We start from the raw sequence: 23526 nt of genomic DNA on the forward strand, positions 1-23526 counted from the left end.
TCCCCAGATGCCTGGGGTAAAATCTTCCCCCCTCAATGCCTGAGTTTGGGACCTGAGGGGACTGAGCAGGGGCTACCAGCAGGGTTCCTAAGCCAAGCGTTTATTGTTCAAGAGGTAACTGATCCTTGCTTCAGGCTTGAGAGGCAGAAATGAGGAGCCCCCAAAGCCTTCCACAAACAAAACCCCACGCTCAGGGACTCAGCTCGGTGCGGGCTGCAGCACGAGCAACAGGGACTGCACTTGGAAGGGAGAAAAGGTGAGCTTCAGGCGGCCGTCCCGAAGGGGCAGGGGGCCAGCAGGGTCACGGCGCTCCAGGAGGTCACAGCTGGAGAACAGGAGGGACCATGAGGGCCCCGCGAGGGCAGGACTCCCACTCCCACCCCGCGCCCCCACTCACAGGACAGCCTCCTGAACCGGCAGCGACATGTGCAGCCAGCAGTCCACGTGGCTGCCGTGGGCCTCGTACAGCCTCAGGACCAGCTTGCGGCCCTGGAGGCTGGTCTCCGCCTACGGAGGGAGGTGGTGGTGGGCGGGGCCGAGGGCGGGCCCAGCTCGGGACCCCGGCCCGCTCCCCGCACCCCACCGGCCCTTGCCTGCTTGACGGTCTCCAACACGACTGCGGGCGAGGACACTGAAAAGGCGCTCCAGGCGGCGGTGGGTGCCGGGCCTGGGGTGGGCAGCGCCAACAGGGGGAAGTTGAGGCTGTAGGCAGCGGGAATAACGCCAGCGTCTTGGAAGGACCCTGGGCGCAGACCGGAAAGGGACGCGTGGTGGAAAATGAGGGTAGCGGCGTGGGACTGCTGGAGTGCTCCCCACTTACCGTTGGGGCGACCGAGGCTGAGAGGGGCAGAGAGGTATCGGGGCCGCAGCACTCACCCTCATGCGGCATCAGCGCGTAGGTGAACTCGTGGCGCCCCATGTCAACCGTGGCGTCAGGGGACTTGGGCGCCCGCAAGCTGGGGTGGGGAGGGTGGTAAGGGCCAGGCTGGAGCCGCCGAAGTTCTGTCCTGGGGAGACCGCGCTCCCATACCCGTCCCTGGGAGGCACCCCACTCACAGGGAGAGGCTGAGGACGCTGCCTCGCACTGACGCGCCATACTTGCAGTCATTGAGCAGAGCCAGCCCAAAGCCGTGCTCTGACAGATCCATCCAGCGGTGGCCCCACACCTGGAGGGTAGATCGGAGACCCACTTGGTGGCCCCGCCGCCTCCTCCGCCTCCTCGTGCTCCAGAGCTCCTGTCAGTAGACTGAGGGAAGCTCTGGGACCACACGATTGAATGCCAGCTCTCACTACAGGAGGCCCTGCGCACACCACACAACCTGTCTAAGCCCTGGCTCCTCATCTGGGAAAGGGGGATAAGGGTACTTACCCCACCAAATGGGCATGAATATCAGACTAAACAGAAAGCATTTAGCACCATGCCTGGCATACGTGTCAGGAACCAGCAAATACTGATCATCATCTTCCTCCTCCTCACCCCATACCACACAACGAGTCTCTCCCCAGCCAGGGAGGATCCAAACCCTCCACCACCCCCCGCCCCACCCCACCCCACGTCAGACCTCAAATCGGGCCCAGTCCCAAGAGGTGTTGTAGTGGGTGGGCCGCTGCAGATGTCCGAACTGGACCTCAAAGGTGGCCTGGGGGCTCCGCACACGGGCAGGGAACTCCACCTTCAGGAACTTGTGGGCCTCGTGCCAGTGCACCTGTCGGGGGTGGAGGTAGGGGTGCAAGGGGAGGGACCCCTCCTCACCGGCCACACCCAGGGAAGATGCCCACCGCCCTGCCCCCTGCTACCTCGGTGTGGAAGCGGACATAGGGGCAGCCGACGTCCAGCACCACCTCTTGGCTTAGCCGACTATTGGGGCTGATCTGCAGCAGAAACCAGGCGCTGCCCCGCACGCCACCCTGAGTGCCCACGGCCAAGGTCCCTGCCTGGCCCAGCACTGGCTTCCTGGGGAACAGGGGAGGGAGGCGCTGAGCCAGGACGGCCTGGCGGAGGGGGCCCAATACTCTCCTATCCCACGCCGCCCCTGAGTCCTGCCCACCCCGCACCGTGTTTCTAGGTGGTAGTCCATGACGTCCCACGCGTCCCAGTACAGGGGGACATCGTCGAACAGCACAAACTGGTTCCCCACGGCGCCGTCAGCAATGGCCTCCCTGGAAGGACATGGAGACTGGCGCTTTACAACTGTATGACCACAGTCTCTCCAGCTGAGTGAGGTGGGTGGGGTGGGAGGTAGGGTAAGTAGGCCCAGGGGACAGGAGACTCCTAACCCAGCCGGCCCCATTCCATGTGTGGGTCCCAGTCCTGAGCCACCTGTGGGCTACTGTGGTCAGCTGTGGCCAGGGGACAGAGGGAATGAGAGGTCTGGGGTCCCCTGCCAGGCACTGGGAGAGGGCAGTGAGGGGTTAGCACCTGCCGGAGGCCACCAGCACCAGAGACGTCAGGCGGCCCGTTGGGTCCAGCCTCACCCGGATGATGCCGTTGTCCAGAGTCACAGAACCGTCAGTCTTGGTGGGAGGGGGCCTTGAGGCTAAGTCCGCAGAGGCTTCCCGCCACCAACAGCCCGCCCAACACCAGCCCCAGCCCTGCCTTGCCACCTGCTGCAGGCTGGGGAGCTCAGAACCCCCACGTTGTCAGGGACAGCCCAGGACAGCCAGCCCCCGCCTTGCCACCTGCTGCAGGCTGGGGAGCTCAGAACCCCCACGTTGTCAGGGACAGCCCAGGACAGCCAGCCCCCGCCTTGCCACCTGCTGCAGGCTGGGGAGCTCAGAACCCCCACGTTGTCAGGGACAGCCCAGGACAGCCAGCCCCGCCTTGCCACCTGCTGCAGGCTGGGGAGCTCAGAACCCCCACGTTGTCAGGGACAGCCCAGGACAGCCAGCCCCGCCCACCGCGATGTGCCAGCACTCACCTCCTGCGCTACAAACACAGGCTGCCGGGGCAGCAGGGGCTGCAGCGAGGTGGGGGTGGGAGCGGGAGCATAGCCCATGCTGGGCACTGTCACCAGAGCTGGGGATGAGGCCTGGGCATCAGCGCAGCCTCCTTCACCTTCCAGGAACCATACTCGGGGCGGGGTGGGGGGCTGGAGGGGGTGAGCATTACTAGTACTCTCTAGCCTGGGGCAACCCGGGGCAGAGATCTCCAGCGGAATGTCCCCAACTCTCGATTTGGCCTTGATTCCTCCTGCTACAGTAGCCACCCTTCTCCCCAGCTCATACCTAGGCAGTGGGCCCCACCAGGCCTGGGCAGGGCCAGCACTTCAGTGCGCTTCCAGGGCAGTGTGTTGACAATGAGGAGGCCCTCAGGACCTGGCTCCCCAGCACAAAGGGCTGCGGCTGCAGCGCTGAGCAGCGTGTTGCCACGGGAACGGATGTCTGGGGAGAGACTGGCTGGTCATGGGTGGGCAGTGGGTCTGGGTGACCCCTGAATGTCCCACAGGAGACACTCTGCCCTGGGTGCTGGAGAGCAGCGGAAATGTTGTCAGCCTCACCTTCGTAGTGGCACATGGCTTCCTCTGCCACCAGCTGGATGCAGCTTCCAGTCACCACATCATGGAACTGGTTCAGAAGCAGGAGCCTGCGGGGGGCCAAGGGCAGGGCTGCGGAAGGCTGGGAGGGAGAGGCAGCCGCAGAGGTGTCTGGGGTGAGGTTAGTGGGTGGCAAGGGGGCAGAAGACAGACTGACCTCCAGAGGTCCTGCAGCTGGGCGGCCGGGTAGAGGAACTGGGCACTGCGGGCCAGGGCCAGGCTGCTGAGCAGCTCCACGTCATGCAGGATCCGCTCACACTCCCGGTTCCCCTTCTTGATCTGAGCCCAGGGTAGGGAGAATCAGTCTAGAGTCTGTTCAAGCATCCCAGGACACCTTCCAAAGCCTTCCCTTGCTCAGAACCCCTGGTGGCTCCCCAGGGCCTCTTGTGAGTTATCTACCCCAGATGCCTCCCTCCTCTCCCCTCAGCCCAAGCCCTTCCTCCCTCAGGGATGCTCAGTCCTGCCTCCTCCAGGCTCCTGACCACCCGGCTCTTGCACTTCTCTCCTCTCGGCTCCTCCGTGGAACACAAGCCTCTTCCCCCAGGTCTGGGCTGGGCTCTGTCCCCTGCTTCCTCCTCTGACCCTCTGGGCCTCTCAAGGGCACGCCCTCCCCATTTGGCTCAGCAACCAGCTCCTGACCTGGGCATGGGTGGTGTAGGTGCCGTTATGTAGCTCCAGGAAGAGCTCTCCGACCCACGTGCACAGCTGCCCCGAGTGGCCCTCCAGCGCCGAGAAGAGTTGCTCCGGAGAAGAGAACTGCACCCTGAGGGAGACTGCAAGCCTGGGTCTCCCAGCTTGGCCGTGTGATTCACCCTTCTTCCATGCAAGGGTGACAAGAGACCCAGTCCCGACAGAAAGGAGCCACGCCCAGAAAGCTCCCTGTCCACACAAAGCCAGTTCTGGACACCCCAGGAGAGTTTTCTCTCTAGTAGGTTTAAGCCCCGTCCCACCTTTAGCTTTCCCCCCACCCTACCACCAGGGTAGAAGTTGGGAGGAGCCCATGGTCTGGGATTGGAGGGGGACAAGGTTTAGGGGAGGTGTCGGGCGCAATATTTGAGCAGAAGGGACTAAGGGCAAGGGTGGAGGGTAGGGCTGAGTGAGCCCAGGCCTGACCTGGGCAGCCCATCTGTATTGCACAGCCGCTTCAAGCGGTCCACCATGGTCTGGGTGGGGCCACCACCCCCATCCCCAAAGCCAAAGAGGAAGGCACTGTGGTTGGTACGCCCCTTGTCCCGGTTTTTGGCGACAGTCTTCAGCACCTGCACAGGTGGGCTCAGGGTCAGCTTAGAACAGGACACCCAGCCCTCTCCAGCCTGCCTCCCATCCCCGACCTTGGCCACTAGGTGCCCTCTCACCTCCTCCACACTGCCCTGCATCCCATATGAGTCACCAGGCGGGAAGTGGGCCAGCACCCGGGAGCCATCCAGCCCCTCCCAGAAAAAGGTATGGTGCTGCAGGCAGGGAAACAGGTAGAAGAGAGAGGGCAGAGTCAGGGCTGAGGCAGAGCCGGGCCTCCTAGACCTGCCCCTCCTGTTGTGTGACCCTGGGGGAGGCATGCCTTCTCTGGGTCAGGGTTGGGTGGCTTGTCCAGGGCCCCTTAATAAGCCTGGACGGAGATGTATGGGCTAGGTGGGACCCAGGCCCACTCTGAGCCTGGTTCCCTGGGGCCTGCTCACCGGGAAGTTGTTCACCAAGTTCCAGCTCAGTTTTTGGGTGAGGAAGTGCCTGATGCCACAGCTGCGCATGATCTGTGGGAGCTGCGCCGAGTAGCCGAATGTGTCTGGCAGCCAGAACTGCAGGGAAAGGGCCTCTGGGCACGAACCACGGCTCTCGGCAGCACGGCCACAGCCTCTGCCCCTCATCACTCAAGGGCAAGCTCCAGCCCCATGCGCCTGCAGGCGCAGCCGGCTCCCAGCCTACCTCAGAGCACATCTTCCCAAACTCCTGCAGGAAGAAGCTCTGTCCCTGCAGGAACTGCCTCACCATGGCCTCTCCACTGGGAAGGTTCCCATCCTGGCAGTGAGGGAACAGGGAGGCAGCCGGGGTCAGCACCAGGTGGAATGCGCAGGAGCTCAGGCCAACCACCCGGACAGGAGCAGCCAGGGCTCTGACACTGGGTTATAGTCAGTGCCCAGGGAGTGTCCATCTCCTCACAGGCCCACCGGTCTGTCTGCCAGAGGGGAGGTTTCTGGGGCCAGGGCTGTGGACTGCACTTACCATTTCCACCCAGGTGCCCCCGACGGGCACAAATTGCCCACGGCAGGCGAACTCCTGGAGCCGGGCATGCAGGCCAGGGTAGTGGCTCTTCACCCACGCGAGCTGCTGTGCCTGTGGGGCAGACGAGGCAGGAGCTGGGCCAGGGGGACAAGAACCCCACCCAAGGCTGAGCACCTGGGGCCCAGTGGGTGGCTGAGGGTGAGCAGCCCTGCCCCTCAGGCCCCAGAAGCCCTCGGAACCTCACACTAGCGCCCATTGGGCTCCAGGTACCACCGCACAGCCGTCCCTCTGACCTGGGAGCAGGCAAAGACGAACTCAGGATTCCGCTCCATGAGCTGAACGACTGTCACCCAGCTCCGGGCACATTTCCGCACGGTCTCCTTGAAGGGCCAGAGCCAGGCTAGACGGGGAGGAGGGTGGAGGATAGGAGAGCAGCAAGGTCCCCAGCTCCTCACAGATCTCCAGCCGCACCCCTGCCCCCCAGCATCCAACCACGCCCAGCCTGGGCCTCCAGAGGGTCATCCTAGCCTTCCGTCCATCCCAGGCCCTTTCCCTGCAAAGTCCTGTGGCATCTCTCCTGAGCTGTCACTTTACATCACTCTTGCAAGGTAGGAGTAGGGACTGGGGAAAGGAGGTTGGCTGGGCCTATCGGATCAATTTTACATCAGGAAATGGAGGCCCCAGTCCCTGGAATAGCCTTACTCTGAGGTTCAGACACCCCTGAGAGGATCCTGTAAGAGGCAGTGGGGGTTGGCCCTTCCCCTGCACGCACATTGAAGGACAGCCTGGAACAGAGGGCACAGTTTCCTGAGATGGACCTGCCTGGGCCAGCTGTCCTGCGTGAGGCACTACAGCCTCTTGCAACCTCTAGGCTTCAGTTCCTTCTTTACCAGCCCAGAACTCTACATCCCATGCTTTGGCACAGCAGAGAAAGCCCTTGTTCTGTGGTTCAGAAACTTTAGCTGCATCAGAATCAATACTTTGGGGAGTTTTTTAAAAATGTAATTTCCCATAAGCCTCACAGACACTGCAGACTTAACCAGGTTCAAAACTGACCTCCTGATCCTCCCCAGGAAACCTCCCCCTGGGCTTGAGTCCCCATCTCAACTACTTCCACATCACTCCTATCTGAGGACTTGGGCACTTGTCAAATTCTTACTCATCCTCACTCTGTTCAAAGGTCATCTCCTCTGAGAAACCTTTCTTGAATCCCCCAGACCCAGCTGGGTTAAATGCCTCTTCTGGGCTCCCCAGCCCCCGATCCTTCCCTCCATCTTGGCAGCAACTGTGTCTGCCTATTTTGTGATCACCAGTCTCTATAGTCCTACCCTCCCAATATCTAGCATGGGGCCACACGGGGCATCAGATTTTGTTGAAAGAATAAATGAAGCCACATCTAGCAGAGCCTACAGCCCATTCCCCTTTCCTCAGGGAAAACTGAGGTCCAAGAGGGGCAAGAACTCGATGTGGATCACACAGTGCTTCCAGGGCACAGCCAGGTCTTCGAGGCCACTCCTGCCTCCTCGAACCAGCCCAGCCAACTGCTGCCCTACCTGTATCAATGTGGCAGTGCCCCAGGGCATGGATGGTATGCTGGCTTTCACCCCCACGTTGGCCAAAGAACTTGGAGGCCAGGGCCTGGGCCACTGGGAAGGTCTCCGGCTGGGCGGGGTCACATATGTTCACCATCTGGTTGGCTGTGTACAGGGCCTGGTAGCTGCGCTGGTTGTCCTCCCCGAGGCCCTGCAGCAGGGTTCTGTCCCTTAATCCCCATCTCAAGCAAGCAGAGTCTCCAAAATTAGACCCTAGCTGATCTCCCACGGGTTCTCAGCAGAGCTCCTCCCTACCTCCAACCCTGTGCTCCTGCTGGCCCCCCTGCTCAGCACTGTCTCCTTCCTCCCCTTTACACAGGGAAATCCTCTCAACACTCAGGCAGGCATGAAACACCCTCCCTATTCTGGATTCCCAGAGCTCCAACTATCTGACCCAAGAAACAGCCTGCCTGGAACAGGGCTCTAGAGGGTGAGCAGGTGGCACGGGGGTGTCGAGTACCTTGGCCATCCCCAGCAGCAGCTCCAGATCCACCAGGAGCTTGTGGACATCCCGGTGGAACACGGCCAGCTCAGCCCGGCTCACCTGGAACATCTTCTCTGGGTCAGGGGCTGCGATCATGGTTCCCTTCCCGGCCCCCAGGAGCCCATTGCAGGCTACTTCCACATAGAGGGTCAGGCTACAAATGTGGGGAGGCAGCCTCAGGCCAAGGGACTGGCAGAGGACTCTGGGGCTTGGGGAGGGAGGACCAAAGAGGCATCCAGCAGACCCCTCCCTATTCACCCCCAGGATCTACCACCCAGAGGATCTCACAGTTATGTCAGGTGCGTGTGAGAGAGGGTCATGGTAGAAACAACAGACTACACCAAATTCTACTGATGAGTGTTCTGCCTTGGTTGAGGTGAATAAGTAGCCAAGTTTGGAACCATGTGAATTATTCTGTTCTTTAGATTTTTATTTCCAAAGCTGTCTTTACAATGCACTGCCTTGGTCTCAGAACCCTCTTTGCACATTAAAAACATGTTTGGATCTCCCAGGTCCAGTCTTTCAGAACAAAGATCCATCAGCCAATATGGGCAGGCCACTGTTCGGAGAGCATGGTGGGCTGTGGTGCTGTTCTACTCAGTCTTCAGAGAGCAAACATGACTTCCTTCAGGAAGCCTTCCATGACTCTCCTCTTATCCCTCTCCCTAGTCTAGAACAGATTTCTTATGTTGAAAGTTTTTTCTTTCAAAGCCCTCATCAGTTTTGCAATTATTAAGTATATGTGAGTCCCCCTTGCTGTCAAGAATCACATCATTCACCATCAGTCCCAGTGCCTGGAAACATCAGATACACAATGTTCAATAAATATAATACCTAAGAAGAGTTTTTGATAGTGTCATAAAATGCATGTTATAATATGGATTTTTTAAAAATCAGGATTCAAAATATCAAAGAAATACAACCTCAACTAGTAAAAACTACATTTGAAAGAATTCCCGAGAAGAATGCTGAGATGTTAATAATGGACATCACTAAGTGATGGGATAATGGGAGTTATTTACTTCTTTGTGCTTTTCTGTATTTAACCCAAGAACGAAAACACTATCTTTATAGCCAGAGAAATCCTGCTTTTCAAAAATAAACTATGAGAGTTGAAGATGGTTGTATTGAAAGTGGGTTTCTCAGATGGCTCTGGGCCTCAGCTCCTGCTTGCCCACTGATGCTCCCTCCCCTACAGCACTGGTCAACCACAGCACAGGGACTCACTCACCTCCGGGGGTCTTCTTCCCCCAGCTTTTCAGTCAGGACATAGCTGGTCTTCTCCCCCTCTTTGGTCAAACCCTGGTGGGGAGTGAAGTGAAAGAGACAGGACCTGAGGCTTGTGAACAGCTCAGATGAAGTATAAGCTGAGGGAGGCCAGGCCCCTCTACCGGGTCCCTAGCACTGGCTCCTCTCTCCCAGACAAGGCCAAGATTGACAAATCAGGGACCTCTGGTAGCAGGTGCCCCAACCCCCATGGCAGTCAGTGCCATGACCACCAAATGGCACCTATCTGCCAGCAGAAAAGCCACTGGTCTTGTGGAGTCTTGGGGAGGTATCAGGTCCTTGGTGGCTTCTGGTGGCCTCTGTACCCCTGAATAAGCATCTGAAGGGAAACTCTCTGAAGTCAGGGACAGGTTTACCTCATTCCCCACTATATTCCCAGTGCTTAGCACAGGGACCTGCCAGAGAGGGCACTCAGGAGACATCCTGCTGAGCCAGTGAAGGGAGGGAGGGAGGGGTCTGCCATCTTTCTGTACAGGAAGAACAGTCCTGACCTGAGACTGAGGGTTAGTCAAACTGAAATGGAAGCTGTGTGAACCTGAACAAGTGTGTTAACATCTATATATCTGTTTCTTAGTCTGTAAATGGCCATAAAGACCTACCACATAGGATTTTAAAGGTTAAACCTGTTAAGGTTGGATGCATAAACAAGGTACTTAATAGTGGTTATATCTGGGGAACTGTGGGTGAGGTAGCAGGGAGATATCCATTATTTCAGGTGAAGAGGACTTTTTAAACTTTATATTATCCAGAACTGTTTCGAAGTCTCCCTCCCCGACTGCCATAAGCATATATTCCATATAATAAAAACCAGTTTATTTAAAACTAAAAATAGAAAGTGATATAGTCTGCAAAGTCACTAGTCTGGCACCTAGTAAAGGGTTAATAAACGGATCTGCTGTACCTATTATTGTACTTGATTAATAACTATTTTCATCCCAGAATGGGAGGGTGACCAGTCAGTGGCAGGGTTGGTTTAGTATTAATTATGTTGAGACCCTCAGCGATCCTCTCAAACATGAGAAGGAACAATTACACCGGGGCCCAAGCAACAACCTGTCCAGTCCTGAAATCCTGATACCACCCTGCAGGCATAGCCACTCAGCTGTGGCTTCTCCAGAGACCAGGGCTGAAATGTGGCCATACCTGACCTAGGGCAGGGCTCCTCACCTGGACAGGTTCCCCATCACGCCACACCAGGCCTTCTCCATCACTTTCCCAGCGAAGGTGAACTTCCTGACCCACCCATGCCTCTGGGATGGTCAGCTCCACCCGGAACCAACAGGTCCACCATCTGCAACAGAACCACTAAGATGGGCCTAGGGGTCAAAGCCCTTTCCTTTCGACATACTTCCTTGGACTAAGGGTCAGCAGGGGCTTGAGACTTTCACCAAGTATCTGCAGCATCACAAGGTATTCAGCTTTGATCCACAAGCAAGGAGCAACGGGGTGTACAGCAAGGTGAGGGAAAGAGGCAGAGAATCAGGGGTCTGTGATTTGTCCTAGAGTGTCCTGCCTAAGGGATGTCCAGGGACTGGGAGAAGGGGGGGAAATGAAAATTCTCCCATTAAGTCTTGAGGGATCAGGGATCTGCTCCCAGCAGAGGGTGCTGCTCTGCCCCAAGTGACGGTCTAGGGCACAGGGCCGACAATGGAGGTGTGGCCCTTAGGGGAGGCGAGTAAGCCGGGAGCGGGGCCCTGTCGGCCCCGCCCTCCCTCTGGAGCGTTACCCACGTGGGTCCGAAGCTGTCGCCGACCTGCGCGGGGCGGAAATCCTGCTGGACTGCCTCCTGGTAGGGAAGCCTTTCGGGCGTCAAGAAGCTGGAGAGCTCGGCCACTGGGCAGCTGTCTCCGAAGAGCCTGGGCGGGAGGGGCAGGTGGGCACGCGCCACTGGGCCAGCCGGCGGGTGGGGACTCGCATTCCCTCGATCCACCGCCGGGAGGGCTGCCTCACAGCTCAGTCTCCCCCCATCCCTCCTCCTGGGCCCCAGCCCTTTCCGCGGCGGGCACTTTGTCCCTCGGCCCAGGTGGCCGAAGCTTGGGTTTCCCCCCGGACGGGAAGGCTAGAGACGCGTGGATGCGGCCGGCCGGCGCCATGGACGAGGTGGCCACACCTGCCGCGGAGATTACAGTCGGTAAAGTAGAGCGGCGACACGAATTTCTCCACCCGCTCCAGCGTAGTGCGCCAGTGCTTTAGGGCCGGCGCCGCCGCCATCGCCGCGCGCTCTCTCCTCTCCCCGGAAGGCCCCAAACCCTGCCGGCGCGGTCCACGGCCTGGAACCAAAGGTTCCGGCGTCCGAAGGGCGCCTTCCAGGCCCGGACAGCTTTTCTTGGAACACCAGCGGCTCTGTGAAGTCTCGCTGCTCTGAACTTTGAGCAGGGAGCTGAAAGCTAAAAGCCGCACTTCCGATGCTCTCCTCTTATCTCGTCCGAGCTGGTGGCCGTTTAGGGCAAATCCCTAAATAAAATAGGAAGCTTGACGCTTTGATTCTGCAAAAGGCCTGGTACAGACACAAGCCGTTAGGCACGACGGGTGGGAGCCTGGGTTGCTGCCAACGCAGGTCACCTAGTCTCAGAAGCTGCAAGCGGGAACCTCCTTGCCCTCTGGTCCCAGCCCGCCCTCTGGCTATCTCGAACACCCGTGTCCGCTTAACGTGGCAAGAGCCGGGGCGCCAGGACCGGTGCTTTAAAGCCAATCGGCAGACATGCGTTAAATAGAGCTTTGCACCCCAGTAACCTCAGCTTCCTCTACTACATGTTTTATTTTATGTATATGGCTAAGTGCTGCCCATCGCCAGAAACTCCGAAGATTTTGATTTGAGATTGCAGATCACAGACATAGAATTCATGATCCTAACAGAATAATGTATTTCCCTACACGGGACTGAAGAGTTCAGAGAAGCCATAATGCCAGAAACACCTCCAATTTCATCCTCACGTTTCTCTGGTAATCTGTTGGCAGCTTGTTCCCCCCTCCTGGGAATGCTATAAAGTCCTTGTCTATAAAATCATTAGGAAGAAAAGTATATACACAACATGAGCCCTGATATTTTAATAGAAATACTGACCAAGTTTACAACATTTCAAATGCAAATCATAGGGAAAGGTGATTAAGTACAGAATACCGAACGAGATTTAAAATATAACTTCCTGCTATAAGACAGGCTGAGTTGAGCTTGGAGCTCAGATGGCAGGAGGGATATAAATGCTGTTTGTGAAACCCTGGCTGTCAGTGAAGCTCCCCCTTCTTTTGGTTGCACTGGTAGGATGGGGTTTTCTCCTCTATTGGCCCTGAAACCCTATCCTGACCTGCAAGCAGCTGCTCTGGGCGTAACCCTATGCAGAGACAGTAACAGCTGGGGCTGCCCCTGGTCAGGTCCCATCAGTTCCCCCCCAACCCACCCCGGCTGTAATTCCAATTCAACATGGTCTTAAGCAAGCAGAGGTGAGTTATTGCTGGGAAAACCTGAAGATCTTCCCCCCCAGTCAGTATCACTCCATCTCCCAAGTCAGGCATTGGCCCCAGCTTCACCAGAGAATCTCCTCCCACAAGGCTCTTTTGCCACCCTACACTTTTGGGCTCTGAGTCTCCTGTAGTTGTCCCATCCCTCCACTGCTCCCCACCATACCCAACAAAAAACTCTAAAATCGGAAAAGTCTACCATGTGTTATGAAAGTCCAGAGCCAAAAAATTTGTGGTTTTGTGGTGGTGATGTTGGGAATTTTTAATTAAAAAGCAAACAAAACCACACAAATCACTGCTGGTTACTTTACAGCTATGACTAGGGTAATGGTTGCTGGAGAAAAATTCACCAGAGTACTGGGAGGGGCTCAGTTGGTCTTTGTTCAGAAAGTCCAGGCTGACCACATATAAAAATCCTAATCAGTCAAGTTTAAATATCTGCCAGTTTAAATTTATGTAATTTAAAAAAATATATATGTATATATTCCATTTGCAGTTGCTAACGAAATGTATTGAATCTCCCTCCCAGCCCCATTTATACCACACACTCTGTACACACTTCTTTCAAACACTGGTTTGGTATTTAAGCTGTTCACTCCCATTTCCAATAAGGATAAGAAAAAATACAGAAAAGTACAAACTACATAGCTGCACAACTTACCCAAATATAAAATATTTCCAAACAGCTGAAATAAGGGGGGAAAACACGTACTAAAAGAATGAATAATTCTATTTAAAAAATTTAAGGTATTTTGATTTGGAACACATACAACTGACTGCTAACTATTTAAAGCAAAATCCTGTTTGTACCGTAGATAAGGAACTGAAGCCAAAATCCCTGCTTCACAGTAGTTCTCTGGTGAGGACAAGGGACTTGGGTTGAGAGTTTATTCCTTAAGTAAGAACCAAGCTTTATTTATTTACAAAAAAAAAAAAAAAAAAAGTTGGGGCAAGGGGAAGACAAGTTTTACACAAAAGTACTACAACGGTAACTCCCTTTGGTAAAAAGTGTAATAAATGTCTTGTACATCTGTTCATAGGTACTAAATCTGAAGCCACATAGAACTATGGTACACAAGAAGCTAGAGCAGTTATGCTAGCACATCAAAGCATATTTCTTTTAATAAAAAATTGACAGTATGTACATTATTTACAAAAAAAAAAAGAAAAACCAAGTTAAAACTGTGTGTGTGTTTGTGTGTGTGTGTGTGTGTGTGTGTGTGTGTGTGTGTGTGAGTAAAGCTGGTGGATGGCACTAGGGTAGACTAGTAAAGAAGCAGGTACAAAACAGTTCCACGGGAGCTAAAAAGGACGACTGATTTGAACTTGTTGAGGTTGAGAACCAGAGGAGAGAATAACGGGTGGGCAGCAAGGGATTCGTCAGGAATCAAATCCACAAGATGATCAATCCCAAAGCCAAACTGCAGGTCCCAGAGAAAATCTTAATGGGTGATCTAGATGTGCTCAAGTGACCAGGAAAAAAAAATCCAATACAGTTTTTTTTCCTTTTGGGGGGGAAGAGGAAAGGAGCAGTGACCATCAGAGTTACAATCCGTCTAAGCATTGAGTCCTTCCCCAGTCTGTCAGTCAATGCTCGCCCATCCAATCAAGGTGTGAACAGCATCCGGTTCCCTCACTGAAGGTCAGGCCCCAGGAGGCTGCAGTCTTAGCTCTGCTGGTGTGTGCAAGCAAGCTGCATATCCCTGTGCTTGCATGGATTTCTTCCCCTCCAGGGCAGGGTAATGCCCAAAACCCCTGGGAAAAGTTCCAGCTCCAGCTTTGTAAGGTATCCACGTTCCTTATATGTAGCCCACTTGGTGCCAGGTTGCACCAGCCACACACAGATCAGGTGGCCATGTCCCAGAGAGGCCCAGTGAGGCTTGAAAGGCATCTTCCTTGTTTCTTCAGTGTGTGCGAGTACACGTGCCCCCCCCAACACACACACACCCCTCAAGTTATCTGCTCTGGCTCTGCAGTTATGGGGCTTTGAACGCTGTGCCATATTTGACACGGTACTTGTTAATGCTCACAAAGTGCAGGGTCTCTGTGTCACAGGTGGTGGTGCAGGGCACCAGGCCCTCCAGCCCCTCACCCATGAGCCACTTGCTGGTCTCCGCTGCCATTTCACGGGGCACATGCTCCTTGGTCCATTTATCTACCCAGGCCTGGAACCTCTGATGTAGCCGCTTGCTTACCCGCTCATGGGACTGCAAAATAGAATGAAGAAGAAAAAAACCCATGAACTAGGACTAAAAACCTTCAAATACAAAGCCCAATTTTCTCCTAAAGTGCCAGAAGAAAGATGTGGGCTTATCAGTGCTGATACCACTGATAAGTTAAAAAAAAAAAAATTAGGAGTCTGTTTAAAGAAAAGAATTGAAGATTAAGAACCCAGAACACATTAAGGAGTTGGAATTCAAAAAGCTGTGAAATACCAACACAGGGTCTGGGCAGAACTAGCTCAGTGCTTCTCGATTTTAGCCTCCTGCATCATTATCACATAGGGGGGCGGGGGTGGGGAGAGAACAACTTGATCAATCCGCAGTTTTAAACCAGCAACCCAGCTGATTCTAACATAGCCGGAGTGAGACACTGAGTTGAGGCCGTTAGTCATTTCTGTCAGCGTGGCAATCCACTTCTAAGTAAAACACGGTAAAGGGCTTAAAACCCACTCTCCCTTCCCGCTATTACCCCACCCTGCCCAGCACAGTGCTGGGCATAGCAGATCTTCAGTGGAGGTTTTTGTTCCTACCTATACATCTGGTAAATATTTATTAGTGCCCACAAGCAAGGCAGAGAAGGGGATACAAAGATAAATTAGGTGTTGCCCAGCTCCCCAAATCATTTGAATCAGAAACATGCAGGCATACAACACACAGCACCATGAGAGAAGTACATTAAAAATCGCCCAACCTATGGTTCTCACTTGAATGTTCTGTAGTCTTTTCATCTGCCTCCCAAACCTGGTAACCCCTTCCTATTAACAGATGTACCCCTAAACTTCCCATTTACTCAAGCAAAATGAGCAAAGAAACAAAACCAAAAAACAAAAACCACCAGGCATCATCCTTAATGTTCCCCTTTCTCTTAACCTCCCTACATCCAAACATTACCACATCCTGACAGTTATATGTCCAATCGTTTTTTTTTTTTTTGGCTGTGCTACGCAGCATATGGGATCCTAGTTCCCCGACCAGGGATTGAACCCACGCCTCTTGCATTGGAAGCGTGGAATCTTAACCCCTGGACCACCAGGGAAGTCCCTCCAATCTAATTATAATTCCTCTACAACCCTGGTAGTCTGGGTAGACATCACATCTCATATGAATGAAAGCAGTCTTTCGAGTGGTCTCTGCCCTTCCAACTTGGTGCCCTCACTCGCTCTCATCAGTCTATGTCTTTGTCAACGATGTCTCAATGTACCTCAAACAAAATCCAAATCGCAGCCTAAGAGAATAAGTAATGTAGCCTCTGCCCACCCTTCCAACTTCATGCACCCCACTTTCCCTATGGCGCAAGCCACATTGATGTTTTCATTTTCTTGAAAATGCCAAGTCCTTTCCTCCTTCCCAGCCTTGTGCTTGCTTGTTTCCTTTGCCTAAAAAGTACCAACCCCCAACTCTGCACCAGGTTGGATCCTTGTCATTGTTTACGCCTCAAGCGTCACCTCTTTAGAGAGGTCTTCCCCAACAAAAGCAGGGCCCTGCCTGCCAGTTACCCTTCACCTAGTTTCTCTCCTTGGTAGTGCACATCATCACACTACCTTATATGCTCTACCTCACGGTTGTAGTCCCAGGGCCTGGCACAATACCTTGGTACATAACTGCACTAGGACTTTCACAATTCAGGTAGCATGTGAAAACAGACAGGATTCACACAAGCAATACTACCTGAAATGTAAATGCTAGGAGTAGCTTCACTGGAAGGTGCGACCAGCTGTTATCAACTGAATTGTGTCCCCACAAATTCATATGTTGAAATCCTAGCTTCCACCCCCCAGAATGTGATGTTATTTGGAAATAACGTTGTTGCAGATGTAATTAGTTAAGGTGAGCTCATACTGTCTGTTGTAGGGTGGACCCATAATCCCACATGGCTGGCATTCTTTAAAAGGGGGAAATTTGGACACAGACATGCATTTAGGGAGAATGCCATGTAAAAATGAAGGCAGAAATATGCAAGCCAAGCAATGCCAATGATTGCCAGCAAACCACCAGAGGCTAGGAAAGGCAAGGAATAGTTTTTCCCTCACAGCCCTCAGAAGGTTCAAAGCAACTCTGCCAACACTTCGACCTTGGACTTCCAACCTCTAGAACTGTAGGACAATAAATTTCTGTTGTTTAAGCCACGCAGTCTGTGGGACTTTGTTACGGCATCCTTACTCAACAATTCTCAAATCCAAGAGATTTTCACAAAGGGAGAGAAACAACCAGAAGCCTCTGGGGCAGGCCTGGTCCTGGCTGAGGAGGGAGAAATGTGGAGAAATTCCAGTTACTGGTTCTCACCTGATGAGCCCGGAGCAAGGCGGTCCTCCGATACATGTAGTCCTCTGACTTGATCACATATACCATCTTATAGGAATTCAGCTTGAATCTACACTCCAGCTTATCCAGGCTATCCGCATTCTCCATGGTCTTCTTGCTGTTCCCTTCCTTCCCTTCCTTTTCCTGCTGTTCTCGACCACGCTGACACTTCCGGATCCGCCGCAGATTCCTACAAAGCAGCAAAGCCCTGCAGGATGAGAGCTCCTCCAGGTGCAGGTTCCCATGACTGCCCCAAAAGTTTTTTATTTGCCTTCACAGCACGTATCACAATTTTAATTACATACATTTTTTAAATGTCCAGTGGTTTTATTGTTAAAAAAAATTTTTTTCAACTGCAGAGATATAAAGAATAAAAAGAAATTGCCAACTAACCCCTACCCCAATTCTCGAAATCCCACTTGCCTTGCCACAGGTAGCCACTGTTAGCAGTTTTCATTTAAAATCTTCTAGGTCTCTCTCAACTTTTCACTTAATGTCATGAAGATTTTTTCATTTCACTACAGATAGATTTGTGTCATTCTCTTTAACTGCTACAGAGGAATGTGTCTTAATTGAACAATTCCTTAACAGGAATTAATCAGGTCCTTCATCTGAACCACAGAGCACAGAAAATTACTTAAATGTCTATTTTTTTCAATTCTCCCACAGATGGTACATAACTAGTGCTATTCTACACATCTAGGAAAGAAGATAATTCACATCAGTGGATGCCTTGGCAGGCTTAATTCCCTCCAACACAAGCAGAGAAAGGTTGTCAGCTAGACAGTTCTACTGTTTCCTACACTTTGCTATTAAAAACATTGCTTCAGGGCTTCCCTGGTGGCGCAGTGGTTGAGAGTCCGCCTGCCGATTCAGGGGACGCAGGTTCGTGCCCCGGTCCAGGAAGATCCCACATGCCGCGGAGCGGCTGGGCCCATGAGCCATGGCCGCTGAGCCTGCGCGTCCGGAGCCTGTGCTCCGCAGCGGGGGCAGCCACAACAGTGAGAGGCCCGCGTACCGCAAACAAAACAAAACAAAACAAAAAAAATGTTGCTTCAGTGAATATCTTTGTGTACACACATTTCCGTAGGACAGCAGTTCTTTGGTCCAAGGACTATTGGGGCCCCCACGATGCTTTTTAGGAAGTTGTAAGATCAAAACTACTGTCATAATAATACTAAAACAGTGTCTTTCTTTCTTTAAAAAAAAAAAAACAGTATTAACATTAGCATTGGCAGTGCAAAAATAATAGTGACTATTAAAAAAAAACCAATTGGTGATGGCACCAATCTATCCTTAGATATCTTTGTACTCTTCTCTGGCCACACACTGGCAATTCAAAAAGGAAAGCTGCTCTGACTTAAGAATGTCCTTGATGAAACAATAACATCTCTTATTATTGATAAGGCCGTTAGTTCACATCTTTTTAACATACTGGGTGACGAAATGGGAACTAAACATAAAGTACCTTTGTGTGCCAAAGTACAATGGGATTCATGAAGGAAAGCACTTGAGCACTGCTTGAGCTGCACATGGTTCGCCATTTTTACCTGAAAGAATAGCTGACTAGCCGATCTGGGGTATTTGGCAAATATTTTCTCAAAAGTGAACAAGGGAGACTGGTACTTCAAGGAAAACAACTGAGCACATTCGTTGCCAATGATAAAATTTAAGCTTTCAAGTAAAACTCGGAATTTTGGTAAACTGGTATTGGCCGGCATGAGGTGTGACAACTTCCCACTACTTAAAGATGTGACTGGGGCTTCCCTGGTGGCGCAGTGGTTGAGAGTCCGCCTGCCGATGCAGGGGACACGGGTTCGTGCCCCGGTCCAGGAAGATCCCACATGCCGCGGAGCAGCTAGGCCCGTGAGCCATGGCCGCTGAGCCTGTGCATCCGGAGCCTGTGCTCCGCAATGGGAGAGGCCACAACAGTGAGAGGCCCGCGTACACACACACAAAAAAAAATGTGACTGATGAGGTCAACGGCAATATTAATAAATGTGGTGTTTTTGGGGGTGCTGGGTGGGGGGTGGGAACACTGTAAAATGAAGACGTGTCAACATTTGGTAGGTCTGCATAACTTAGTGAACTAAAATGTTCCAAATAACCAACTGCATGAAGTTATAAAACCATGCATGAAAAAATTCAAAGTACAAGATAAACCAATGGATTTTGACATAACCACATGAAAAGTTCACTGGTACTGCAACTAACCTTTAAGAAACTACTACTTGGACAGTTCTGCTGTCATATCAAAGAATATCCATAATTATCTGAAAGGATATGGAAATACTACTTTTTTGAGCTACATGTTTCAGTAAGGCCAGATTTTCTTCATGTATTTTGACGAAACAAAATAGTGCAACAGAATGAATGTAGAAGCAGATATGAGAATCCAGCTGTTCTTCTATTAAGCCAGACATGAAACAGATTTACAAAAATGTAAAGCAATGCCACTCTTCACTAATTTGTTGTTTTGAAGTAGCTTTTCATTAAAATATTACTTATGATAACACAGAATGCATTTAGCATTGTTTTTAATGAATTCATAAACATAGTAAACGTTTTTCAGTTTTAATTTCTAATGTGGTAAATATTACTAGATATAATCCACATAAACAAAAGTTTTTTTGGTGTATTCAATCTCTAAGACTGTAAGGGGTCTTAAGGACAAAAAGACTGAGAAAGAACCTCAGCTGTAATAGCTGTAAGGCAAATTATTAAAAATTAAAGTTCCAGGGTAAAGGTCCTATACATTTTAACTGCTCTGATCCTGGAATGATTGTATCAATATTTCCCCCCACAGTAAATCAAAGTGCCTCCCCTCTTCCCCACACACTCCATAACAAAGATTACAAATCTTTTTAAGAATTTTGCCAATCTGTTGAGAAATATACAATGTTATGTTTCATAAGCATGGAGGGACTTCCCTGCTGGGGCAGTGGTTAAGAATCCGCCTGCCAATGCAGGGGACACAGGTTTGAGCCCTGGTCCGGGAAGATCCCACATGCTGCGGAGCAGCTAAGCCCATGCGCCACAACTACTGAGTCTGTGCTCTAGAGCCCGTGAGCCACAACTACTGAGCCTGCGTGCCACAACTACTGAAGCCCACGTGCCTAGAGCCCGTGCTCCACAACAAGAGAAGCCACTGCCATGAGAAGCCCACACACCACAACGAAGAGAAAGCCCGTGCGCGGCAACAAAGACCCAACGCAGCCAAAAATAAATAAATAAAATAAATTTTTTAAAAAAAGCATGGAGACTAAATCTGTTTTGTTAAGAAAGGGGCCTGGCACAGAGCAGCTGCCTGAAGTCTGTTAAATGACTCAGTGAATGGAAGAAGCTGGCAGGGCCCTTCTGTTCTCACCCCTTGCCATGTTCCAATTAGGACTAAGTCTAATAATACTGGGATAATACCTTTCTGGGAATGTAAGACATGAGATTTCAATTCGCAAAATTTGGGGAAGAAAGAAAGCCAATCTACTACAGCAAAACCTATTTTCTACTTCTGAAACTCTGTCTTCATCCTCAGACAGAGGTCCAGCATACAATTTGCCCATATATGGGGAGGAAATTTTTTTTTTTTTTCGGTACGCGAGCCTCTCACTGTTGTGGCCTCTACTGTTGCGGAGCACAGGCTCCAGATGCGCAGGCTCAGCGGCCATGGCTCACAGGCCCAGTTGCTCCGCGGCATGTGGGATCTTCCTGGTCCGGGGCACGAACCCGCGTCCCCTGCATCGGCAGGCAGACTCTCAACCACTGCGCCACCAGGGAAGCCCAGGAAATTTTTAAAATTCCATGAAGAGAGTTAACATAGCAGGCCTAAGACTGCTATCCTTTGCAAACCGTGCTTACAAGGTTGTCCCTTGGCTGGGTTCTGGCATCTTGGATTTTGGGAGAGTTTCCCCCATTCCCTGAATGATAAGAGTGCCTCACTGTACCTAAACTGTTTGTACAAAATAAATGGTTTATGCTGAAAACCTGCTTTCCTTCTGGAAGTCTGGAATTTTGGTACAAGCTAGGCAGAGGGTGCCTGCAGGAGCAGCACCCAATAAAACCCCCAGTACCAAGTCTCCAATGAGCTTCTCTGGTAGGCAGCATCTCAAACATATTGTCATAATTTGCTGCTGGAGGAATGAGTGTCCTTGTGCCTCCAGGGGAAGTCACAGCCCCTTAGAAGCTTGCGCCTGGCATCCTCTGATTTTGTCACAGGCACCTTCTCCCTTTGCTGATGTAGCTTTGTATCCTTTCGCTACAGTAAACCATCCCTGTGGGTATGCCTACATGCTGAGTCCTTGAGTCCTCCAAGTGAATCATCAAACCCTGGAGACTCTGACACACATTCCTGAAGGGAAGTTACTACTGACTCCTAAAACTCTTGCCTCCCTGATGCTTTGGCACGTGCTCCAGGTAAGCTCATGGTGTAAAACCATACAAACCCTGAATTAGCATCCTCAGTAGACAGAACAACAGAATAAGTGAAAACCAAGAAACTGAAAGTCATCTAACTCCTCGTTCCTGGACTGTGCATTAGTGTTATGCTGCCGATACATGAGTTGGTTCACTCACCGTGGGAGAAACACTGGTTTCCGTGCCAGGTGCTCACGAAGCTCAGGAGAGGTAGTATCAGAATTCATGTATCGCTCCACATAGTCTGACCAGCGCTAGGATTGTAAACACAAAATGGGGGTGGGGGAGAGAGCACAAAAACTGAACTCCAACCTCATCAGGTTGTCTAGCAAATTCTATGACTAAAATGTCTGAAATATTTAAATACAAGATCAAAAAAATCTCTTTCCATAATGACATGCTTGTTACTTGGTATTAAAACACAGCTTAAAAAAATCTGTGAGAATGCAAAACCGAAAGTTTCTCTGAGATACTTAACAGTTACCAGAAGTCATAAATGGTTAGAAGCTGGCTCACTGACAAGTTTTATTTCCCTACAGAGGGTTTTGTTAAAGAACAAAATGTATAGTGGCAAATGTTTGAAAATCAGTATCTTTCACATCAAAATCTAAATTTCTGGCATCTCTTTTAAAAAAATTTAAGATTTGGCAACCACGAGCCAATATTCCCATAAAACAACCATCTCCTCCCCTCCATATGCCCTCAGCACCATACATACATGTGGCTTGCATTTCTCATTAATATTACCTGCTAGACCCAACTGTGATAACCAACTCACTCTGTCTACCCCGTGGGGTTGAGAACTCCTGGCTCCATCTATCCCAATAAAAAGTAAACATGACACAAAGGGTCAAGATGATACTGGGCAGATGGCACCTCATTTGTTGTTTCTTGTGCTTTAGGAGAAAAACAAGAAAGCTGCCAACCATGAGACTTCCTCAGAGGAGAGGGCTTTCCTGAAAGCTAGATGAGACTGCCATCAATCCTAAATATCTTACCACCAGGCAGTCCTTTTCTTCAGCTGAAGATATGGCTGAAATGACCTGTACTTAAGCGTCAGGTCCTGACCCTTAAACAGGCTAACACTGGCTGGGCTTCTAGAAGACACTCACTGGGCAGACTCTCAGAACATGACATACTCTCCCCAGTTTCTGCAGTATACTCATCCATACCTCTGCTTCTACAGGGTCATCCGAGTTCTCCTCTTCCGTGTCCAAAAGCTCGATGGTCAGCTGAACCTGGCCTTGGCTCTGAATGAACATAAGCTGCAAATAAGAAACCTGAATGTAAACAAAAGACCATCTCCAAAGCTGTAAACAGATTCTCAAGGGTTGAGAGGTGGGGAGGCAATAAAGTTATAAAAAAAATTTTGCTCCAATTGAAGAGATGAGGAAGATAACTCAAAAGCTTAGCAGGTGATAAAAAGGCAAAGGTCCAATCTTGCTACCAGCAAAATGAAATGTTAGAGCAAGAAGCACCATTTCATGTTTCTTACTTCTTGAATTAGCTAAAACAGTAATCAATATCAGAGAGTGCTCAAAAGTCAGAACCATAAAATGTCAATGCCATTTCACTTGATAATCCCATTTATGGGACTTGATACAAAGATGTAAACAAGCCTACAGTGTTTAAAAAAAAAAAGGAAACTTCTCATACCAAAGTGAAATGGAAAACATCAAACAGAAAACAGCAATCACATTTCCACCACAATAAAGACTACCCAAGAAATCACACATACCATGAGGTAAGGAACACAAAACATCAACATAAGAAGTGATCTGCTGCAATGGTACCAAACATATTTGAAACTGAGTTCTGCTAATACTATTTGTGATTTTTTTTAAAAATTCATATTTAAAAGCAGTACACTGATAGAGGCAAAACCAAGTCACATTTTGCACAAAAGAAGTATCAAATGGTGATGGCACACAGATCTCCCCTTTTGGAATCCCAGGATTCTCAATGCCCTGATCCTAAGGGCTCGCTGCAGACCAGATCACTATAGGAATCAATGGTGAAGA

General features: G+C 51.1%; 2 protein-coding genes and 1 long non-coding RNA gene across 9 annotated transcripts in view; 1 reads left to right on the top strand and 2 right to left on the bottom strand.

Annotated features, from left to right (window-relative positions):
- Window positions 1-84: 84 nt before the first annotated feature.
- On the bottom strand, window positions 85-11381 carry MAN2C1 (mannosidase alpha class 2C member 1). Of its 3 annotated transcripts, none has more exons than XM_060154462.1 (26): window positions 11224-11381; window positions 10844-10969; window positions 10281-10404; window positions 9058-9128; window positions 7803-7980; window positions 7304-7493; window positions 6044-6150; window positions 5751-5861; window positions 5454-5546; window positions 5210-5326; window positions 4889-4984; window positions 4647-4792; window positions 4173-4296; window positions 3691-3812; window positions 3498-3583; window positions 3226-3381; window positions 2919-3016; window positions 2420-2514; window positions 2056-2160; window positions 1798-1954; window positions 1563-1706; window positions 1057-1166; window positions 877-956; window positions 594-742; window positions 398-507; window positions 85-325 (listed from the first exon to the last, which is right to left on the bottom strand). In XM_060154462.1, exons 1-26 carry the CDS (start codon window positions 11322-11324, stop codon window positions 199-201), a joined length of 3123 nt encoding a protein of 1040 aa, XP_060010445.1. In that variant the 5' UTR covers window positions 11325-11381; the 3' UTR covers window positions 85-198. The 3 variants fall into 3 exon arrangements, with proteins under 3 accessions (XP_060010445.1, XP_060010462.1, XP_060010453.1); XM_060154479.1 differs by having other exon boundaries at window positions 2420-2552; window positions 2919-3029; XM_060154470.1 differs by having other exon boundaries at window positions 198-325; window positions 594-702; window positions 821-956.
- Window positions 10854-22845, top strand: LOC132523415 (uncharacterized). Its single transcript, XR_009541518.1, has 3 exons — window positions 10854-10986; window positions 21354-21505; window positions 22692-22845. It is a non-coding gene; the product is annotated as an uncharacterized LOC132523415 (long non-coding RNA).
- SIN3A (SIN3 transcription regulator family member A) overlaps window positions 12147-23526 on the bottom strand; it is a 63893-nt gene continuing 52513 nt past the window's right edge. For all 5 annotated transcript variants that reach the window (XM_060154437.1, XM_060154397.1, XM_060154407.1 and 2 more), the window contains exons 18-21: window positions 22678-22770; window positions 21665-21759; window positions 17078-17285; window positions 12147-14779 (exon numbers count right to left, since the gene is read on the bottom strand). In XM_060154437.1, the coding sequence (XP_060010420.1) occupies window positions 14549-14779; window positions 17078-17285; window positions 21665-21759; window positions 22678-22770 (627 nt within the window). In that variant the 3' untranslated portion in view covers window positions 12147-14548. The remainder of the gene's footprint in view (window positions 14780-17077; window positions 17286-21664; window positions 21760-22677; window positions 22771-23526) is intronic.

This window comes from Lagenorhynchus albirostris, chromosome 1, assembly GCF_949774975.1.
Source record: "Lagenorhynchus albirostris chromosome 1, mLagAlb1.1, whole genome shotgun sequence".
NCBI lineage: Eukaryota > Metazoa > Chordata > Mammalia > Artiodactyla > Delphinidae > Lagenorhynchus > Lagenorhynchus albirostris.